General features: G+C 42.3%; 1 protein-coding gene across 2 annotated transcripts in view; it reads left to right on the top strand.

The window, feature by feature from the left end:
• The first annotated feature begins 9,480 nt into the window (after positions 1 to 9,480).
• Positions 9,481 to 17,619, top strand: part of PTPN3 (protein tyrosine phosphatase non-receptor type 3) — a 141,526-nt gene continuing 133,387 nt past the window's right edge. Inside the window, exon 1 of one of the 2 annotated variants that reach the window (XM_070594954.1) lies at positions 9,481 to 9,777. In XM_070594954.1, coding sequence (XP_070451055.1) covers positions 9,729 to 9,777 — 49 coding nt within the window. In that variant the 5' untranslated portion in view covers positions 9,481 to 9,728. The remainder of the gene's footprint in view (positions 9,778 to 17,619) is intronic. The other variant, XM_070594959.1, reaches the window with a different exon arrangement.

Genomic DNA, 17,619 nt, shown 5'->3' with positions numbered 1-17,619 from the left:
ATGAACTGGAGTTGGCCAAGTGAGCCAGATACATTGGAGGATGAGGGCATTCCAGGCAGCGGGAACAGCAGGAGCAATGGCAGGGACGCAAGAAGCAGGAAATATAAGCAGTCTCTGTTGCGTGCCGTAAATCAGGGACGAGGGTCAGGGAGGGGCGGCTGCAAGTGATGGGAGAGAAGGCTGGAGAGGTTGACAAGACAGCTCCCCGGGTCAGCCTAGGAAAACTCAGACCTCATCCTGAAGGCCATAGGGAGCCATGGAAAGATTAAGCAGGTAAGTGATAGGACAGGAAGAGCATTCTGAAAACCAAGTTGCTATGACTGAGGGGACAAAGCAAGGGACTTGGGCACAGAGGAGGTGGAGGACCAAGAATGCAGAGAGGAAGCTGCATTGGGGTTCTCCAGAGCAGCAGAACCTAAATATACATACATACATATAAACGTATATATAAAGAGATTTATCGTAAGGAATTGACTCACACGATTATGGAGGCAGAGAAGTCCCAAGACCTGCAGGTGACCAGCTGGAGACTCTGGAGAACCAACGGTGTTAGTTCCAGTCCAAGTCTGAGTCCAAAGACCAGAGAAGACCAATGTTCCAGCTAGAAGACAGACAAAGAGAGTGAATTCTCCCTTCCTCTAGCTTTTGGTTCTATTCAGTTCTTCAGTGGATTGCACGAGGCCCATCCATGTTAGGGAGGGCAAGCTCCTTTACTCAGTCTATCAATTTAATTGTGAAACTCATCCAAAAACGCCCTCACAGACACACCCAGAGTAATGTTGAACCAACTGTCTGGGCACCCCATGGCCCAATCACATTAACGCTTAAAATTAACCATCGCAGAAGCCCCACCAGGATCAATGTCTACAACAGAGCAGTTCCAGCTGCCTGACGGATCCTGGTGCTGAGACTGAGTGAGGCCAAATGGGAAGAGGACCACAGCCTGGAGAAAGAGTGGGAAGGAGGCCAGAAGTGAGGAACAGAGCTATTAGAAATTACGATTAAAGTACAAATCTATATTTATTGACAGAGAAAGTTGTCCACTAAATATTGTCAAGTGAAAAAGGATTAAGATGCAGCATTTCACTACATGCGTGAAATGACTTCATTTAAAAATGTGTTGTATATGTGTGTGTGTGGGTGGATGTACACCCACCTAGAGAAAAGTCTAGAAGGATAAACACAAATATGTTAATTGCAGATTTTCTTTGAGTGTTGGAATGTCAGGTGACGATTACTTTCTTCCTTACAGCTTTCTGAATTATCTTTTTTATTTTCACAATTGGCACGCATTACCTTTATAGTCAGAAAAATCAACAAAGCTATTTCCGTCTTGAAAAAATAACTTTATAAAATGCAAATGAGAGTCTTATCAAGTCATCCTCTGCTTCCAGTCTTGGATGCTTCCTCATTGATCAAGCTTCTCGACACAGCCCACAGGGTCTTCCGTGAGGTGGCTATTGCTGTGGGAACATTGGCCACTGACCACCTCACAGTCCCTCTCCAGCAACACTGAGCCAGCACCTCCCTGGACATACCCTGCTATTCATCTTTGTGAGTCTCAGTCTCCTCTTTCCCTGTTAATTCTTGTCCCCTCTTCCTAATGAATGACTACTCTCCACAAGACTCAGTCCAAGTACCTCTCCTCCCAGAAGCCATTTCTTGATCTCCCCAAACTGAGTTTACTGCCCCCACTTCAGCCATCCATTTATGCCTGATGCGTATCTCCATCACAGCACCTCCGTATTGAATTCTGGTTGTCCATGGGATGTAAGTGTGTGTCTTTCTCCACCCCTGGCACATTGTGTCTCTTTCCTCTGTCTCTCTCCAGGGCTCTGGCCCACAGCCAGACTCAAATTTTGGAGCACAGAATTACCTGGGGAGCCTGCTAAATGTTCCTGGATTCCCACGCCCTACCCACAGTTCTGATTTATTAGGTCAGGAGTGGGGCCCAAGACTCTGCGTCTTAGCAAGTGTCCCAGGTGATCCTGATCCCACTTTGAAAAACCCTATCTTAGAAAATGTAGGATTCTTCATTTTTCTTGTCTACTAACTTCAACTGAGGGAGGTATGAATGGTGTTAACTACACCACTCTCCATTTCCAAGTCACATTTCCCGATCCTACAAACACAAATCCAGCTCATTGATTGAGACCCCACACGTGTTCTGGGATAGAGAGCGGCTTTTTGTGGTTTGCAGTATGTACTGTGGCTCAGTAACATCTCCCCAAGCCTTCAGTGTGCCTGACTCACGAGTGTGATGACTTTGTCTCATTACTTATGTAACAACAATAATTATCACCATCATCATGGCCAATAAATGCCCTTTATTAAGTCCCTACCAGGCACCTGACACTGTGCAAAATACCTTACTAGCATTATCTCATTTAATACTCACAGCAATCCCATCAGACAGATACTATTATTATTGCCACTATACCAGTGAGAAAACTGTGATTAGAGAGGTTATGCCCAAGGTCACAAACTTGCAGGTGGTGGAGCCATTTGAACCCAGACTGATCGAACTGAAAATCCCTTACTCTTCCCGCTAAGGTTCCTGATTTATTCTCCTCCCAAAGATTTCTATAATAATAATAACAACAATAATGATAGTACACTACATTATTCCTTACACCAAAATTAATTCCAGAAGGATCAAAGATTTAAAAGTTACAAGATGAAACTTAAACAGTATTAGAAGAACTTCTGGTGCCAGGCAAGATGGAAAAAGCCCACGACAGCCTACCTCTCTCTAATCCCTAATTACAACTAAAAATTATGTACAAGCTATGAAAAGCAACTGCTTGAGGATGCTGAAAAGTAAACAAAAGCAGACAGATAGAGAAGGGGAGTGAAAACTTGGAGCAGCAGCCCGTCCAGGGATAAGCTTCCCAGGCTTTCACCCTTTTCCCTCGTAGCTTTGACCTGAAGACAAGCCCCAGTCATGGAACTAGGTGGTGGCGGTGTGAACAGCTGAAATTCTAATAGGACCTCTGTTTCTCTGACCAGGATAATTGGGGAAAGAGGCCGCTGCAGTCCCGAAAGCATGTAAGGAATTCCTAGATTTTTTTCCTCGTGTTTCTTTGCCCTGAGGGTAGGTCCCAGTCATGGAGCTGTGCTATAGCAGCAAGAATACAGGCAGATAAGACTCTAAGCAAACCCCATTTTGCTGAGCAATGGATCAGGGAAGGATCCTCTGTGAGCTGGGTCACAGGGAAGAATCCTGGAGATGAGCGAGCCAGGAAAGGAATTTCCTAATTTTGTGTATGAAACAGCACAAAGCCCAGGCTTAACTCTGAGCTGTACACACTCGGAACAGACCCAAAGCAACATAGAAAAGGCTTTGAGAAATGAATTATGATTTAAACCACCACCCAAGTCTCAGATTAACCCATAAGTAGCACAAACAAATCCCTAAGTAGCACAAACAGATCCAAAGCTCCATAGCAACAGTTCGAAAATCAGACTAACATTGGAACAACCACGCACAGAAGGGAACACAGAATTTGCAATCTGAACCTAATGGAGCCTGCTGAAATGTAAATATCAACACTTTCCAGGGGATTTTAATACAACCCAGAGTCTTATAACATAGTATTTTCAATGCCCAGAATACAACCCAAAATTACTTGGCATACGCAAAAAAAGAAAAAGATGTCTAACTCTCAAGGGAAAAGACAATGAAAAGATACCAACTCCTAGATGATCCGGATATTGGAATTATCAGGCAAAGACATTAAAGCAGTTATCATAACCATGGTCTATGAGATAAAGGACAACATTCTTGAAATGAATGGAAAGGTAAATGTTCTCAGGAGAGAAATAGAAATTATAAAAAGAACCAAATAGAAATTTTAAAGCTGAAAAATATATTATCTGGTGTAAAAGATTCACTAGATGGACTTAATAGCAGAATGGAGATGACAGAGGTAAGAGTCAGTGACCTTGAAGATAGATGAATAGAAGTTATCCAATCTGAATAATAGGAGGACTAAATACTGAAAACAGTGAACAGAGCCATGGAGACCTGTGGGACAACATCAAAACGTTTAAAATCCATGTCACTGGAGGGGCTGGCCCCGTGGCCGAGTGGTTAAGTTCTCGCACTCCGCTGCAGGCGGCCCAGTGTTTCGTTGGTTCGAATCCTGGGTGCGGACATGGCACTGCTCGTCAGACCACGCTGAGGCAGCGTCCCACATGCCACAACTAGAAGAACCCACAACGAAGAACACACAACTGTGTACCAGGGGGGCTTTGGGGAGAAAAAGGAAAAAATAAAATCTTAAAAAAAAAAAAAAAATCCATGTCACTGGAGTCCCAAAAGAAGAGAGATTGATATATAAAAACATTTGAAGAAATAATGGCCACAATTTCCCAAATTAGGTGGAAGACATTAATTTACAGATTTAAGGAAATTAGTAAACTCCAAAGAAGGTAAACTCAAAGAAAATCATGCCCAGACACATAATAATAAAACTACTAAATGTCACAGAAAACGTATTGACAAATCTTGAAAGAACCCAGGGAGAAACAATACATTATTTCCAGGGGAACAACAATTCAAACGATTACTGATTCCTCATCATAAAAGATGGAGGCCAGAAGACAGTTGAACATTTTTAAAGTGATGAAAGAAAAGAACTATCACACAAAATTCTATCTCCAGTGAAAATATCTGCCAGGAATAAAAGTGAAATAAAGACATTCTCAAATGAAGGAAATCTGAGAGAATTTGTAACCAGCAGACAGGTTCTAAAACACACACCAAAGGAAATTCTTCAGGCCAAAGGAAAATTATACCAGAGGGAAACTTGGAACTTCAAGAATGAAAGATGAGGGGAAAAAATGGTAAAAAATTGGGTAAATAGAATACTATTTTTCACCTCTTAAGAGTTTTAAAATATATATGACTGTTGAAAGTAAGAATTATAGCATTGTCTGGTGGGGTTTTCAATGTATGTGGCTGTACTAAATATGATACCTATAACATAAGAAGTAAGGATAAAGGAATCTATATGATTGTAAGGTTTCTAGATTCTGAAGTAACAAAATATTAAAGGTAAGTAGACTGTAAAAGTTCAGGCATGTATGTTGTAATCCCTACAGCAAACAATTAATTAATTAAAATCCAAAGCAATATAGCCAAAAAACCAACTGACAAATTTAAATGAAATATGAAATATAGTTAAATAATCTGAAAGAAGGCAGGAAAGGGGGAACAGAGGAACAAAAATGTGAGAGGAACAACAGAAAATCAGTAATAATATGGTAGATCTAAATCTAAATTTATCAATAATTACATTAAATGTAAATGGTCTAAATGCACCAATTAAAATACAGAGGTCATCAGACTGGATTAAAAAAAAAAAAAAAAGACCCAACTATATACTGTCTACAGGAAACCCACTTTAAATATAGAGACATAGGTAGATTGAAAGTAGAAGAATGGGGAAAGATATGCCTTGAAAATACCAATCAAAAGAAAGCTAACAAGGCTATATTAACATTAGACAGTGTAGACATCAGAAAAAGGAGTATTATCAGGTATAAAGAAGAATATTACATAGTACTGAAAAGGTCATTTAGTCGCTTCACCAAGAAGACGTCACAATACTAAAAGACATGTACTTAAAACAAATCTTTAAAATACATGAAGCAAAAAACTGTTAGAACTAAAAGGAGAAATAGATAAATCCACAATCAGACTTGGAGAGTTCAACCTTTCCCTCTCAGTGACTGATAAAACAAGTACACAAAAAATTTGTGAGAATATAGTAAACCTGAACAATACTCACAACCAACTTAATATAATTGACATTAATAGATTGTGCTACCCGACAAGAGCAGAATATACACTTGTTTTCAGTGCACATGGAACATTCACCAAAACAGACGACATTCTGGGCTATATAAACCTTAACAAATTTAAAGAATTGAGATCATACAAATTGTGAGGGATATTTTACTATTCTACCACCATTTTAGTATTTGCATAGAAAAAATACGGAAAATTTTCTTTTGACTTTCATAGGAGTGTGGTTTGGGATACTACATAAACTGTTGACCTTCTGCTATTTACTTCTGTATTTTAATTTTTTACAAGGTCCATGTGTTATTATGTAACCAGGAAATAGTACTTGGGTTTTTTTGACTGTTTGACATGTTTTTCCTCAGCTGTAACCAAAATCTCTCAGGTCTCCCTATGGCTGACACTTAACACACGAACTTTGGAACCCATACGATTCCAGCACTGTTAACACACGTCGCCTTTGACTCCTTGCATCTCGCCACCTCTCTTGGTTCTTGCCTCACTCTGGCAGCAGGTAGTCGTTACCATCTCCACATCAAGGAGCCAAGAAACCATGGTTCTCACTTTAGACTTTGTGTTTTTCTTCCATCGACTGACTTCTCCATTCCTGCTTTGCAAGGGAGGGATCTTAGTTATTTGAATTACAGAGGAACCAGGAATTGACTCCATTGTGAGTGGAAAGGACGCTAGACTCAATGTCGAAGATCCAGACTTACATCATCTCTGTCACCAGCTGTGTGACCTTGGGCAGTTTAATTTGTTCTCTGGGTCTCTGTTTCTCCATGTGTAAAACGGTTTACAGGGACCAAAAAATATACTTGCCAGTAGTGACACCTCCTCACCTTCTCCATCCACTAAGAAAAATTCTGTCTTTACTTCCTTGGGCTCTAACTTCTTCCTGGTCCGTCAACCCACCACCCCACCCCTGGCATGCTAAGGTCTCCATCAAGTCTTTTTCCCAGATCGATGTTATGTAGATCAAGGTAATATTTAGATTTATATTAAAAAGGACAGATTGCTACTGGACTGGAGGAAGGAGAGGACGAAAGAAAGGAGCAAGTGAAAGAGAGGAAACACACAAGAAGTGGTAGAAAATGTTTATTTAAAAAAAAAAAAAAGACTATGCCAGCTCAGTTTGACGGATTGTAGTTGGGAGTTTGGGCTGGGAAAAGAGCAAAGCTGGATATGAGACAGATGAATGGATGATAGATAGATAGATGGATAGATGGAGGGAGGGATAGATAAATGGGTAGATGGGTGGAGGGATAGAGAGAGAGATAGGATAAATTGGAAGGGAAGAAAAAAAGAGAGAAGAGGAGAAAAGAGAAGATGAAAGAAGAGGACGGACTTACTCTATGTAATGAACATAATCTCTTTCAGGGCTTTCTGAGAGACAGAAATAGAAGTTCAAATTATCTCATGATGCCAGACTGATGTTTCTCAGCATGCGAGGGTGACTAGAAGAGACTGTTGAGCACCCTCGCTTTATACGGGCCGCCGGGAATGACGCTCTTAGCTCTCACTGAGGTGCGGGAGATCCAATGAGATCACAGATACAAAATTATAATTGGTTTATTACTGTTTCCTTTGGATTTCCACTCGGATCTTAGTTCAGATCAGTTATCCAAAATCGTGAGCACCAAATAGCTTGGATAATAGGGAAATTGTAGAATTGTAAAGCCTTTGCTTAGGTCTTCAAGCAAGGTGCAGTGTCACCTTATACATCCTTCCAATCCGCCAGCACCAGTGCACTAGTTGATATGGTGCATCTCACTGTAGGGCCAACCTTTGTTTCTCCGCCTTTCTTACGAGACTGCGAGCATTTTGAGTGAGGGGTCCTGCCCACTCGTTGCTGTATTCCCCCATCTGGCAGAGAATCTGAATCATGGTAGGCAAATAAATGTGGGATAATATTAGGAGGCATTAACAGATTCTCTCTCACGCTCGCTTGCTCTCTTTCTCTCTCTCTCTCCCCCTCTCACTCTCACACACACACACACACACAAGGCATCTGAACCCCATGGTTCTTCCCCCAGCCTAGACAGCCAAGACATTCCAACTTCACTCCTTCAGAAAAGGGACAGCAAGCAAAACAGAAGTAAATTAGTTGACTCTTAGCTTTTGATCTTCAAAAGCTGAGTTCCTGGCATAAACAATAGATCTGGGTAAATACCCAGTGGGCTAATTCTTCCCCTACTCCCACCCCAGCTCCTGACCCAGAGGAAGTAAAAGTTACCTGCTCTAGAGGAGAGAGTTGGAGAGTACCGCAAGACACTTAGGTGATGGCGCGTGTCCCTGATGATGGCCCTCATCCTGCCCTCCTCCCCTTGGGCTAAGACCAAAAGTGAGGGGCTATGGTTGAGTTAGGGATATGAGATATACCCAGGTTGGTTTGTTAAATCCTAGAGTGGAGGAGCCCTGGCCTCACACAAGGTGGTACCTGAGGAGATGGGGACGATGTCTTCTCTGCGCATGCCCATACCCAGCAGGATAGGAGAGAGCAGCTTCAGAATGAAAACAACATATGACAAGGCTAGACCAAGAGGGCCTGAGATAGCCCTATGGAATTCTCCCAGATCCTCAGAGAAGCTCAGGAGAGCCGCCAATGTCCCTCACATTTACAGGGGGACATAGAAGCTGATTGAAAGAAAGCAAGCCAGCAGTTCTGCAGATGTCTCAAGGATGCCAGTATTTACCAAATGTTGGAAAACCAGATGGATGACATATTTCAACAGCAGGCAGGGTGGGAAGAAGTGCTCTGAAAGCCATGTGGCTCCTCCATCTCCGTCTCACACTGACATACAGACACATACACACACGCACACACCCCTTCCAATGGCGTGACTTACATACAACCATTAAAAAAAAAGGAGGAGGGGGGAATCCCTGAGCCAGCTGAGAAAACCTAGAATTAACAGATTTCTGCCACCAGGAGGAATGAGGGCCCAAGAGAGAATTTAATTGAAGTTCTAGAAAAATAAAGCCACTTTTGTTTTGCAGATCTGAATTTTGAGCCCCAAAATTCATATTCACTACAAAGGTTTGTTAATTGAATGAATAAGCGAATTGTGCTGGGGGACAGAAATTCTGCTGCAACAACTCTTGACAGAGCAGTCTTGGCTGCTTTCCAAGGAAGACGGTAATTACTAAAAAGAGTATCTGCTTTCTGGTCCTTGCTTGGAGCTTATTATCTGTGGTTCCTTGAGTAGTTTGCAAGGCTCTTTGGGACTCAGTTTTCTTATCTGTAAAATGGGAATAATGATACTTGCCCTGCTCTCCTTACAATGTTATCGTGAGAACCAAATGAGATAACGCACAGGAAGGATTAGAATAAGGAGATGTGGATGGCTCCCGTCGTGTGGTCGGAGAAGCAAGAGAAAAGCAAGTGAACTCAAGGATCACAGCTCTGTGGCACCCCTCTTCTCAAGAAAATTGTTTTTCTAGACCTGGCGAGGAACAGTGACTAAATTTCCCCCAGAACCACGTCAGTGCTGAGTGAAGGCTGTCAGGAATTGCACTGTGCATATTATCAGAGCACACTTCTTCAGGACAAAATTCTCAGGGCAAGAAACAGGTTTATTTTCATTGTGAAATAGTCTACCTGCTTTGCAACAGCAGATGAAGCGCAGGGTGACTCTTCCCGTAAAACACGTCCTGCGCTTAGCACTGCTATTATGGGGTGGATAGACTTGGTGGAGAATCAATTAAAACTCTGACACATTAGATGGACCTCAGAGACCTGTTTCACAGGTTTCCCCAGAGGAAAATAATGATGTTGCATCATTCTTTGGAAGCAGTCGAGGCAAGATTTCTGAGACAAGTTCTGGGGTTTACAAGACAGATTTTAGCTTTTCTAAATCATTTTGAACTGCTATTTAAAGGATTACAGCACTCAATTGTCCATTAGTCCAACGGCATCATGGTGGAGCAAGAGGGACTGTCGTCATGCGGGCATCCTCCGGAAAACTGTAAGTTCCCTTTAAAAAAGCATTTAAAGAAGTGGTGAAAATATCGTAGCATTTGTATTTATGCCCATTTTGGAGTGGAAGCAAACGTTAAGCAAGTAAAATCAGAAGGATATTAAAACTGAATTTCCTTTCTATTTTTATAATAGGGCTCTCCCTCCAAAAGGGTCATTTAGGACCCCTGTTGTAACAGAAGTTCTAGAATTTCAAGAAGAGCCTCACAGAAAAGGAACGAGAGGGTTAAGAGTGGAATGTGAATAATGTTTGTGGTTGCACTGCTGAAACTATGTGAAACTATGCTTCTACGACGGCAAGTAGGAATGTTAACGATAAGAACAATGTGTTTTTCTGGCTAATTCAGACATCTGTGTAAACCATCTTCAGCCTCAGTGCCCAAATAACTTCTGTGCTTCAACCTGAATAAATAGAAGAGATTTTTAAGGTTCAGGCAGTATATCTTCAGAAGCGTCGCCTCCAAACGAGCTTCAGCAGAGATAAAGAACTGAACGAGACCCAAGCAAGCCAAGTGTCAGCCATGATCACGGTGGAGGGACAGGTTATGGCCCGCCGGCGCAGTAGGAGTGTCAGGAAACGTTCTGGGGGAGACTCAGCTCACCCTCGATTCTGCAGGCTAATTCCAAAGCAAAGAACTAGAGAGAAAAGATAACATGAGGGTGGAGTGGAAATTTCATGCTTTCAAGACATTTCACCGGGAGGGAGAGAAAGACAGGAAGAAAAGGAAATCCAGAATGTAGGGACAAGACCAGGCCTGCCCACTGACATGTTCAGCTTTGGTGCAGAGCAGAATGTTCTCAGAGGAAATGCTCTCACGGTGCAGGAATCTGTTCAGTTAGCGTAGTCAAAATGTTTGACAATTCTGTTCACGAAGTCAACCCACAACATCTCTTTAAGTGTGAGGAGGTGAGAAGGAGGTTGGGGCATCCCCTTTAACCAACTGTACTACTCACTGTAGTTTTTCATAAAGACCCTTGGTTCTTTTCTTATTTAAGTTGCTATCTAAATCCTTAAGTCCCTCCATTGCTTGGAAAAAATACCTTCTTTGCAGAATAATACGTCCTTGTGTGCATTAACACTTCCTTAATCTCTGTAGAAGAGAGGTCTCTCAGAGCTACTGAGGGGAGCTCAGAATGCACTGGGGTCTTGGGGTCCTGCCAGGGCCCTTGGGGCTGCGGGCATAGGGGGTGTCCTGCATTCTGCCTCTCCCTCCACTCTATCCCTTCACATGCCTGCTCCTCCCACACCGAGCTGTCACCTGTGAGTCCATTTGAAAAAAGAAAAACATTTCATCGCTTAATGCAAACCAAAAAAATTGGATATCATTAAATTTTCAATCTTTTCATTTGACAAAGAGGGAAATTTAACTTCCCAGAGAACTATAATGTTAGTTAAAGGCAAACCAGCAATTGAAGCCAGATCTGTGGATAACTAGTTCTACCATACCAGTCTCCTTTCCCTTTGACCAAAGTTGTCAGTGGGGCCTTCATCACCTCACCCACCCCTAGCTCCACTCAGCTCCTCACTCATATTCAAAGCTTTACCACATACACCATATTTTCCTCAAGGATAAAACTGTATATGGGGCCCGGCCTGGTGGCAAAGCAGTTCGCTGTGCACGTTCCACTTCGGCGGCCTGGGGTTCGCAGGTTCGGATCCCGGGTGTGGACATGGCACCGCTTGGCAAGCCATGCTGTGGTAGGCATCCCACGTATAAAGTAGAGGAAGATGGGCACAGATGTTAGCTCAGGGCCAGTCTTCCTCAACAAAAAGAGGAGGATTGGTGGCAGATGTTAGCTCAGGGCTAATCTTCCTCAAAAAAAAAAAAAAAACTGTATATAATCCCTCTATAGTCCGTCCAATTCTACAAACATTTATTGAGCACCTTCTCTGTGCAGACCTGTACCAGGTACTGGAAATTCACAGATGAATGAGACACAGTGCCTGCCCTCAGAAATGTGTGCAGCCCATTATAATTAAAGGCATCTTGTAATTGTACTACGACAGAAATTGTGTTGAATATATTGTATTATTGAAAGACAAGAGAGAGGGGAGGAGAACCATTTGGCAGTTCCTCAAAACATTAAACAGAATTACCATATGACCCAGCAATCCCACTTCTAGGTATACACACAAAAGAATTAAACATAGGGACTCAGACAAATAGACACACGTGCATGCACTGTTCACAATAGCCAGAAGAAAGAAACAATCCAGATGTCTATCAACAGACAAATGGATAAACAAATTGTGGCATATCCATCCAATGGAATATTATCCAGCCATCAAAAGGCATGAATTTCTAATACTGCCTTCACATGGCTGAACCCCCAAAATATTGTATTACGTAAAAAAAGCTAGACACAGAAGGTCACATATTGTATGATTCCGTTTATATGGAATATCCAGAATAGATAAATGCGTAGAGAATAAAAGCAGATTCGTGGTTGCCAGGGGCCGGGGGAGGGGCAGGGAGAAGTGACTGCTTAGTGGGTATATGGCTTCTTTTCGAGAGGATGAAAATGTTCTGAAACTAGATAGCAGTGCGAGTTGCAGAACATTGTAAATGTACTAAATGCCACCAGATTGTTCAGTTTAAAATGGTTAATTTCATGTCATGTGAATTTCACCTCAATTAAAGAAAGAGAGAAAAGGAAAGAGGATGTGGAGGGCTCTGAAGAGCGAGGAAGGCAAGCGTAGAGGATCAACTCAGGATCGGCTCCTGCATGCCTGGAATGCCTCTGGACTTCATCCTCGGACTAGTGGGACAGGAAGGATTTTTAAGCGGAAGGATGACTTGGTCAGGTCTCTGTTTTAGACTGGACATTTTGAGTGGAGGGCTGACAACAGCAGGGAGGGTCTGGACCCGTGGAAACTGGACACGTGGAGTCTGCTGGCCTGATGAGAGACCGTAAAGAATGTACCAGGATATAAAACACCTGCCTGATCACATTTCAGTCATTATCGTACTCATCTTCCACCAAACTCGAACTCAGAAATATAACTGGGATGAAAAAATATTAGCCACAACTCTTTTAAAATCCATTTTTAAAATGGTTTAAGCCCATATTTTTTGCACATCCTACCAGCTTTGGCATGAACAGTTTTTATGGTAAAATTAACCTGCTTCCTTTTTCTCTGAAGATTAGTCATAAAGACTTGTCTTTGGGCAAATCCTTCACTGAGGAAGGAAGACTTGTTTTAATGAGAGCAAATTGCAGTCCAAAAATAGGTTTAAAAAGGAGATATGATCCAAAATTAATAGACTTATTTTCTCATCTCAACTTTGGCCGCTTTAGCGTGTCAAGAAATACTGCACACTGTAAATTTTTTTGAGTTGCCAATGGGATGGCTTCGTACAGAGAATAAATATTTGAATGGAACCAGAACAAAAATCTGATCTGTTCCAGATTCATCTAAGTACTAAATTCGATGTAACCTATTGGAACGACACAGAATCTATCAAAGCAAACTTTCAAGGGAATTCAAAACACCTCTGTCTTATAGCCAGTGTGTCTGCCAGTCATATTCCCTTTGTTCTTCTAGAGTGACCAGCTTTTCTGAGGGAAACCCCAGGGCAGAGGGGTTTCCCAGCCTTGGGACTTTCAGTGCTAAAACCAGAACATTTGGGCACCCGGCTTTCACCTCCACCAAAACCTCTTCCAAAATTCCCTCTTCGATGCAGGATCAGTTTCATTTGGAAAGTGAAAAAATAATAGCAGCAGTGAAGGGAAGAGAGAAAAGATTGGGTATCATTTGTCATCCGTAATGTGGAAAGAAATACATGCAAAGAGCAAGAATGCCTTTCTCTTTAGTTCTCAGGCTCACAACTTTTAAACCCGTGTGCCATGTCAATGATGTGGCTTTCAGGCAGGCTGCAAAGGAATGTTTTTTACCTTCCAAATCACTCACTCACTCAATGAGTGATGCCTACGGAGGTCCTACCGTGGGCCAGGCTCAGGATCAAGTGTTAGGATCCGGAGATGAAGATGCGCTAGCCTGGTCTTGGGAGATGCTCACAGGCTAGAGGTCAAGCAGAGGAGATGCATTGGGTGACAACAAAGTCTAACACAACATAATTAATAATTAGAACTCCCAGCTTCCGAGAGGCAGACATTTATACGCATTACCTGTCGTTGTCACAACTACACCTCAAAGTAGGTATTATCTCCACTTTTTTTTTTTTTTTTTTTTTTGCTGAGGAAGATTCACCCTGAGCTAACATCCATGCCAATCTTCCTTCTTTTCTTTCTTTTTTTAAGTATGTGGGCCACCAGCACAGCATAGCTGCTAACAGAGCGGTGTAGGTCCAAGCCTGAGAACTGAACCAGGGCCACCGAAGCAAAGCACGCTGAACTTACCACTAGGCCACAGGGGCTGGCCCTTATTATCCACATTTCTTTTTTTTTTTTAAGATTTTATTTTTCCTTTTTCTCCCCAAAGCCCCCCGGTACACAGTTGTGTAATTTTAGTTGTGGGTCCTTCTGGTTGTGGCATGTGGGACGCCGTCTCAGCATGGCTTGATGAGCGGTGCCATGTCTGCGCCCAGGATCCGAACCAGCGAAACCTTGGGCCACCGAAGTGGAGGGCACGAACTTAACCACTCAGCTACGGGGCCAGCCCCATTATCCACATTTTTAAAGATAAAAAAAAAAAAACAAAATAAAAACTGAAGTTCAAAGAAGTGGGACTTGCCCCAGGTCGCCCAGCCTGCAGTGGCAGAGGCAGGCTAAAGCCAGATTTCGAGCAAGGGCTGCTTGATTCCAAAGGCACTGCTGTTCAGCTCCTCCCAGGCTGGACTCTGTCGGCGTGATCAGGGTGAAGATCAAGTCTTTCACATTTCTGACCTTCATCCAGCTTGTTTTAGCCTTTCATCAGAGCGCGGCTATTTCTACACTCTGACTTGAGAGCAAAATTGCCAGGTTTTAAACATTCATGCTAATGGCAGGGATGGGAGCGGGAAACAGCTAGATATTTACATTTAACTAGCAGACAAATGGAAACTGCCGTTAGAGGCTGCATCAAGATGGCATACAGAAAAGAAAACACAGGGCTCTGTGACATTGACATTGGATCTGGCAATGATTTTCTTGGCTAAGACAGCAAAGGCACAGGCAACAAAAGAAAAAGAAAGACAAATCGGACATCATCGAATTGAAAAACTTTTGTGCACCAAAGGACGCTATCAACAGAGTGAAAAGGCAACCAACACAATGGGAGAAAATATTTGCAAACTACTTATCTGATACGGCATTAATATCCAGAATATATAAAGAACTACTAAAAGTCAATGACAAAAATGGGCAAAGTACTAGCATAGACATTTCTCCAAAGAAGATATACAAATGGCCAATAAGCACATGAAAGATGCTCAGCATCCCTAATCATTAGGGAAATGCAAATCAACACCACAACGGGATACCACTTCACATCCATCAGGATGGCTATCATTAAAGAGAAAATAAAGAACATAAGTATTGGCAAGGATGTGGAGAAATTGGAACCCTCATGCACTGCTGGTGACTATAAAATGGTGCAGCTGCGATAGGAAACAGTATGGTGGTTCCTCAAAAAATTGAAAATAGAATTACCATATGATCCAGCATTTCCACTTCTGGTTACCTACCCAAAAGAACTGAAAGGAGAAACATGAAGAGATATTTGCACACCCATGTTCATAGCAGGATTAATCACGATAGCCCAAGAGTGGAGGCAACCCAAGTGTCCCTTGATGGATGAATGGACAAACAAAATGTGGTATATACATACAATGGAATATCATTCAGCCTTAAAGAAGAAGGAAATTCTGACACATGCTGCAACATCGATGAAACTTGAAGATATTATGCTAAGTGAAATCAGCCAGTCACAAAGGGATAAATGCTGCATAAATCCACTCCTATGAGGTACTTAGGGTAGTCAAATTCGTAGAGACGAAAAGTAGAAGGGTGGTTGGGAGGGGTGGGGGAGGGGAAAATGGGGCGTTAGTGTTTAACGGGTACACAGTTTCAGCCTGGGACGGTGGAAATGCTCTGGAGCTGCATAGTGGTGATCATTGTGCAACAATATGAATGTGCTAAATGCCGCTGAACTATACACCTAAAAATGGTTAAAATAGTAAATTTCATGTTATGGATATTTCACCACAATTTTAAAAATGGCGTAAGAGCACATGCATCTACTGACCTCAAATTCCACCCAAAATTCCATTTAATGACAGGAAAACATGCCTTTAAAAAAATCCATTAGATGGGGAGTTATTGTTTAATAGGTAACAGAGCTCCAGTTTTGAAAGATGACAAGAGTCCTGGAGATGGATGGTGATGAGAGTTGCCCGACAATGTAAACGTCCTTAACAGCCCTGAAATATACACTTAAAATGATTAAGATGGCAAATTTTATGTTACGTGTGTTTCACCACAATTAAACATAAAAATAGAAAATCCATTAGAACACTGGAAAGCAAGAATGGGTGCTACCAACCCACCAGAAAATGTGAGGAATTGCTGCATGACAGAAAGCAGATGGCACTGGGCTGAAGGAGAAACAGAGAGAAACCTTGAAATACTTGCAAGAATCCCTGCTGTGAGAAAAGGGTCAAGGAAGAGAAAAAGTGACAGTCCAGGAAATTAACTGGTGTGCTCTATAGTGGTTTTCAATCTTGAGTGGGCATCAGTGTCACCTGGAGAGCGGGTTCAAGCACAGATTGTCATGCCCCACTCCGGAGCTTCTGACTCAATTGCTCTGGGGTGGGGCCTGAGAATTTGCATTTCTATAGGTCCGCCAGTGATGCTGATGCTGCTGATTCTGAGACCACGATTTGAGAACCACTTTGAGAAGCAGCTGGACTTCTGGGCCCCTCCACCTCCTTCACCTGTAAAGAGAGACAGACAGCAGCATCTCTCCTAGATGGAACCACTGAGTGTAGATCCTGAGGCCCCAGATTCCTAGAAAACTCTCGGAGTGGGGGATGAGGAGTCTCCACACCGGAGCACGTCCTCCAGCGCGCAGCCCGTCTCCCCAGCAAGGATGGGAGGCGGTGCTGGGACCATATCTACAACCGTCATAGGTTTCCCAGACATTTCTAAAGTCAAAGAGGAGTGAGAAGCCAAGAATTGCCAAATATTTCAGGAAAACCAACCCCAGGGAAGAAGAGCACCAATGTCAAGAAAGAGAATTAATTCACAAGGAAGCAGAATGAATCAAACAAAAAGATGCTAAAATATGGATAACCAATACTCTCAGAATCCAGAGATACACATATACACACATGAAGAAGAAGATGGGGAGGAGGAGGAGGAGAAAAAGAAAAGGGGAGAAAAGGCTGTCATAAACACACACACACAGATTTGAATATTTTTAGGCATAATACATATATAGAAAAGTGCGCCAATATGAACAGCACAGCTCAGTGAATTTTTACATTTGTAAACACCTTTGAAATCACCACCCAGATCAAAATAAAGAATATATCCAGCCCTCCAAAAGGCTCCTGTCCTGGTCAATAACCCCCACATGTGATCACTGTTCTGTCCTTCATCACCATAGCTCTGTTTTGCCTGCTTTTGGACCTCATATAAACAAAAGCAGAGATTATGTACCCTTTGCATTTGGCTTCTTTCACTCAATTTTATATCTATGAGATTCATCCCCCTTATTGTGTGTAGCAATCATTTGTCCTTTTTCATTGATATGTAGTATTCCATTGTATGAATATATCACAATTGATTTTTTCACTCTACTGCTAATGGACATTTGGGTTGTTTCCAGTTTGGCTCTTACAAATGATACTGCTAAGAATGTCCTTATACATGTCTTTTGATAAATGTA

This window comes from Equus przewalskii, chromosome 26 (genome assembly GCF_037783145.1).
Source record: "Equus przewalskii isolate Varuska chromosome 26, EquPr2, whole genome shotgun sequence".
Classification (NCBI taxonomy): domain Eukaryota; kingdom Metazoa; phylum Chordata; class Mammalia; order Perissodactyla; family Equidae; genus Equus; species Equus przewalskii.
This window is presented reverse-complemented; position numbering and strand designations above follow the sequence as displayed.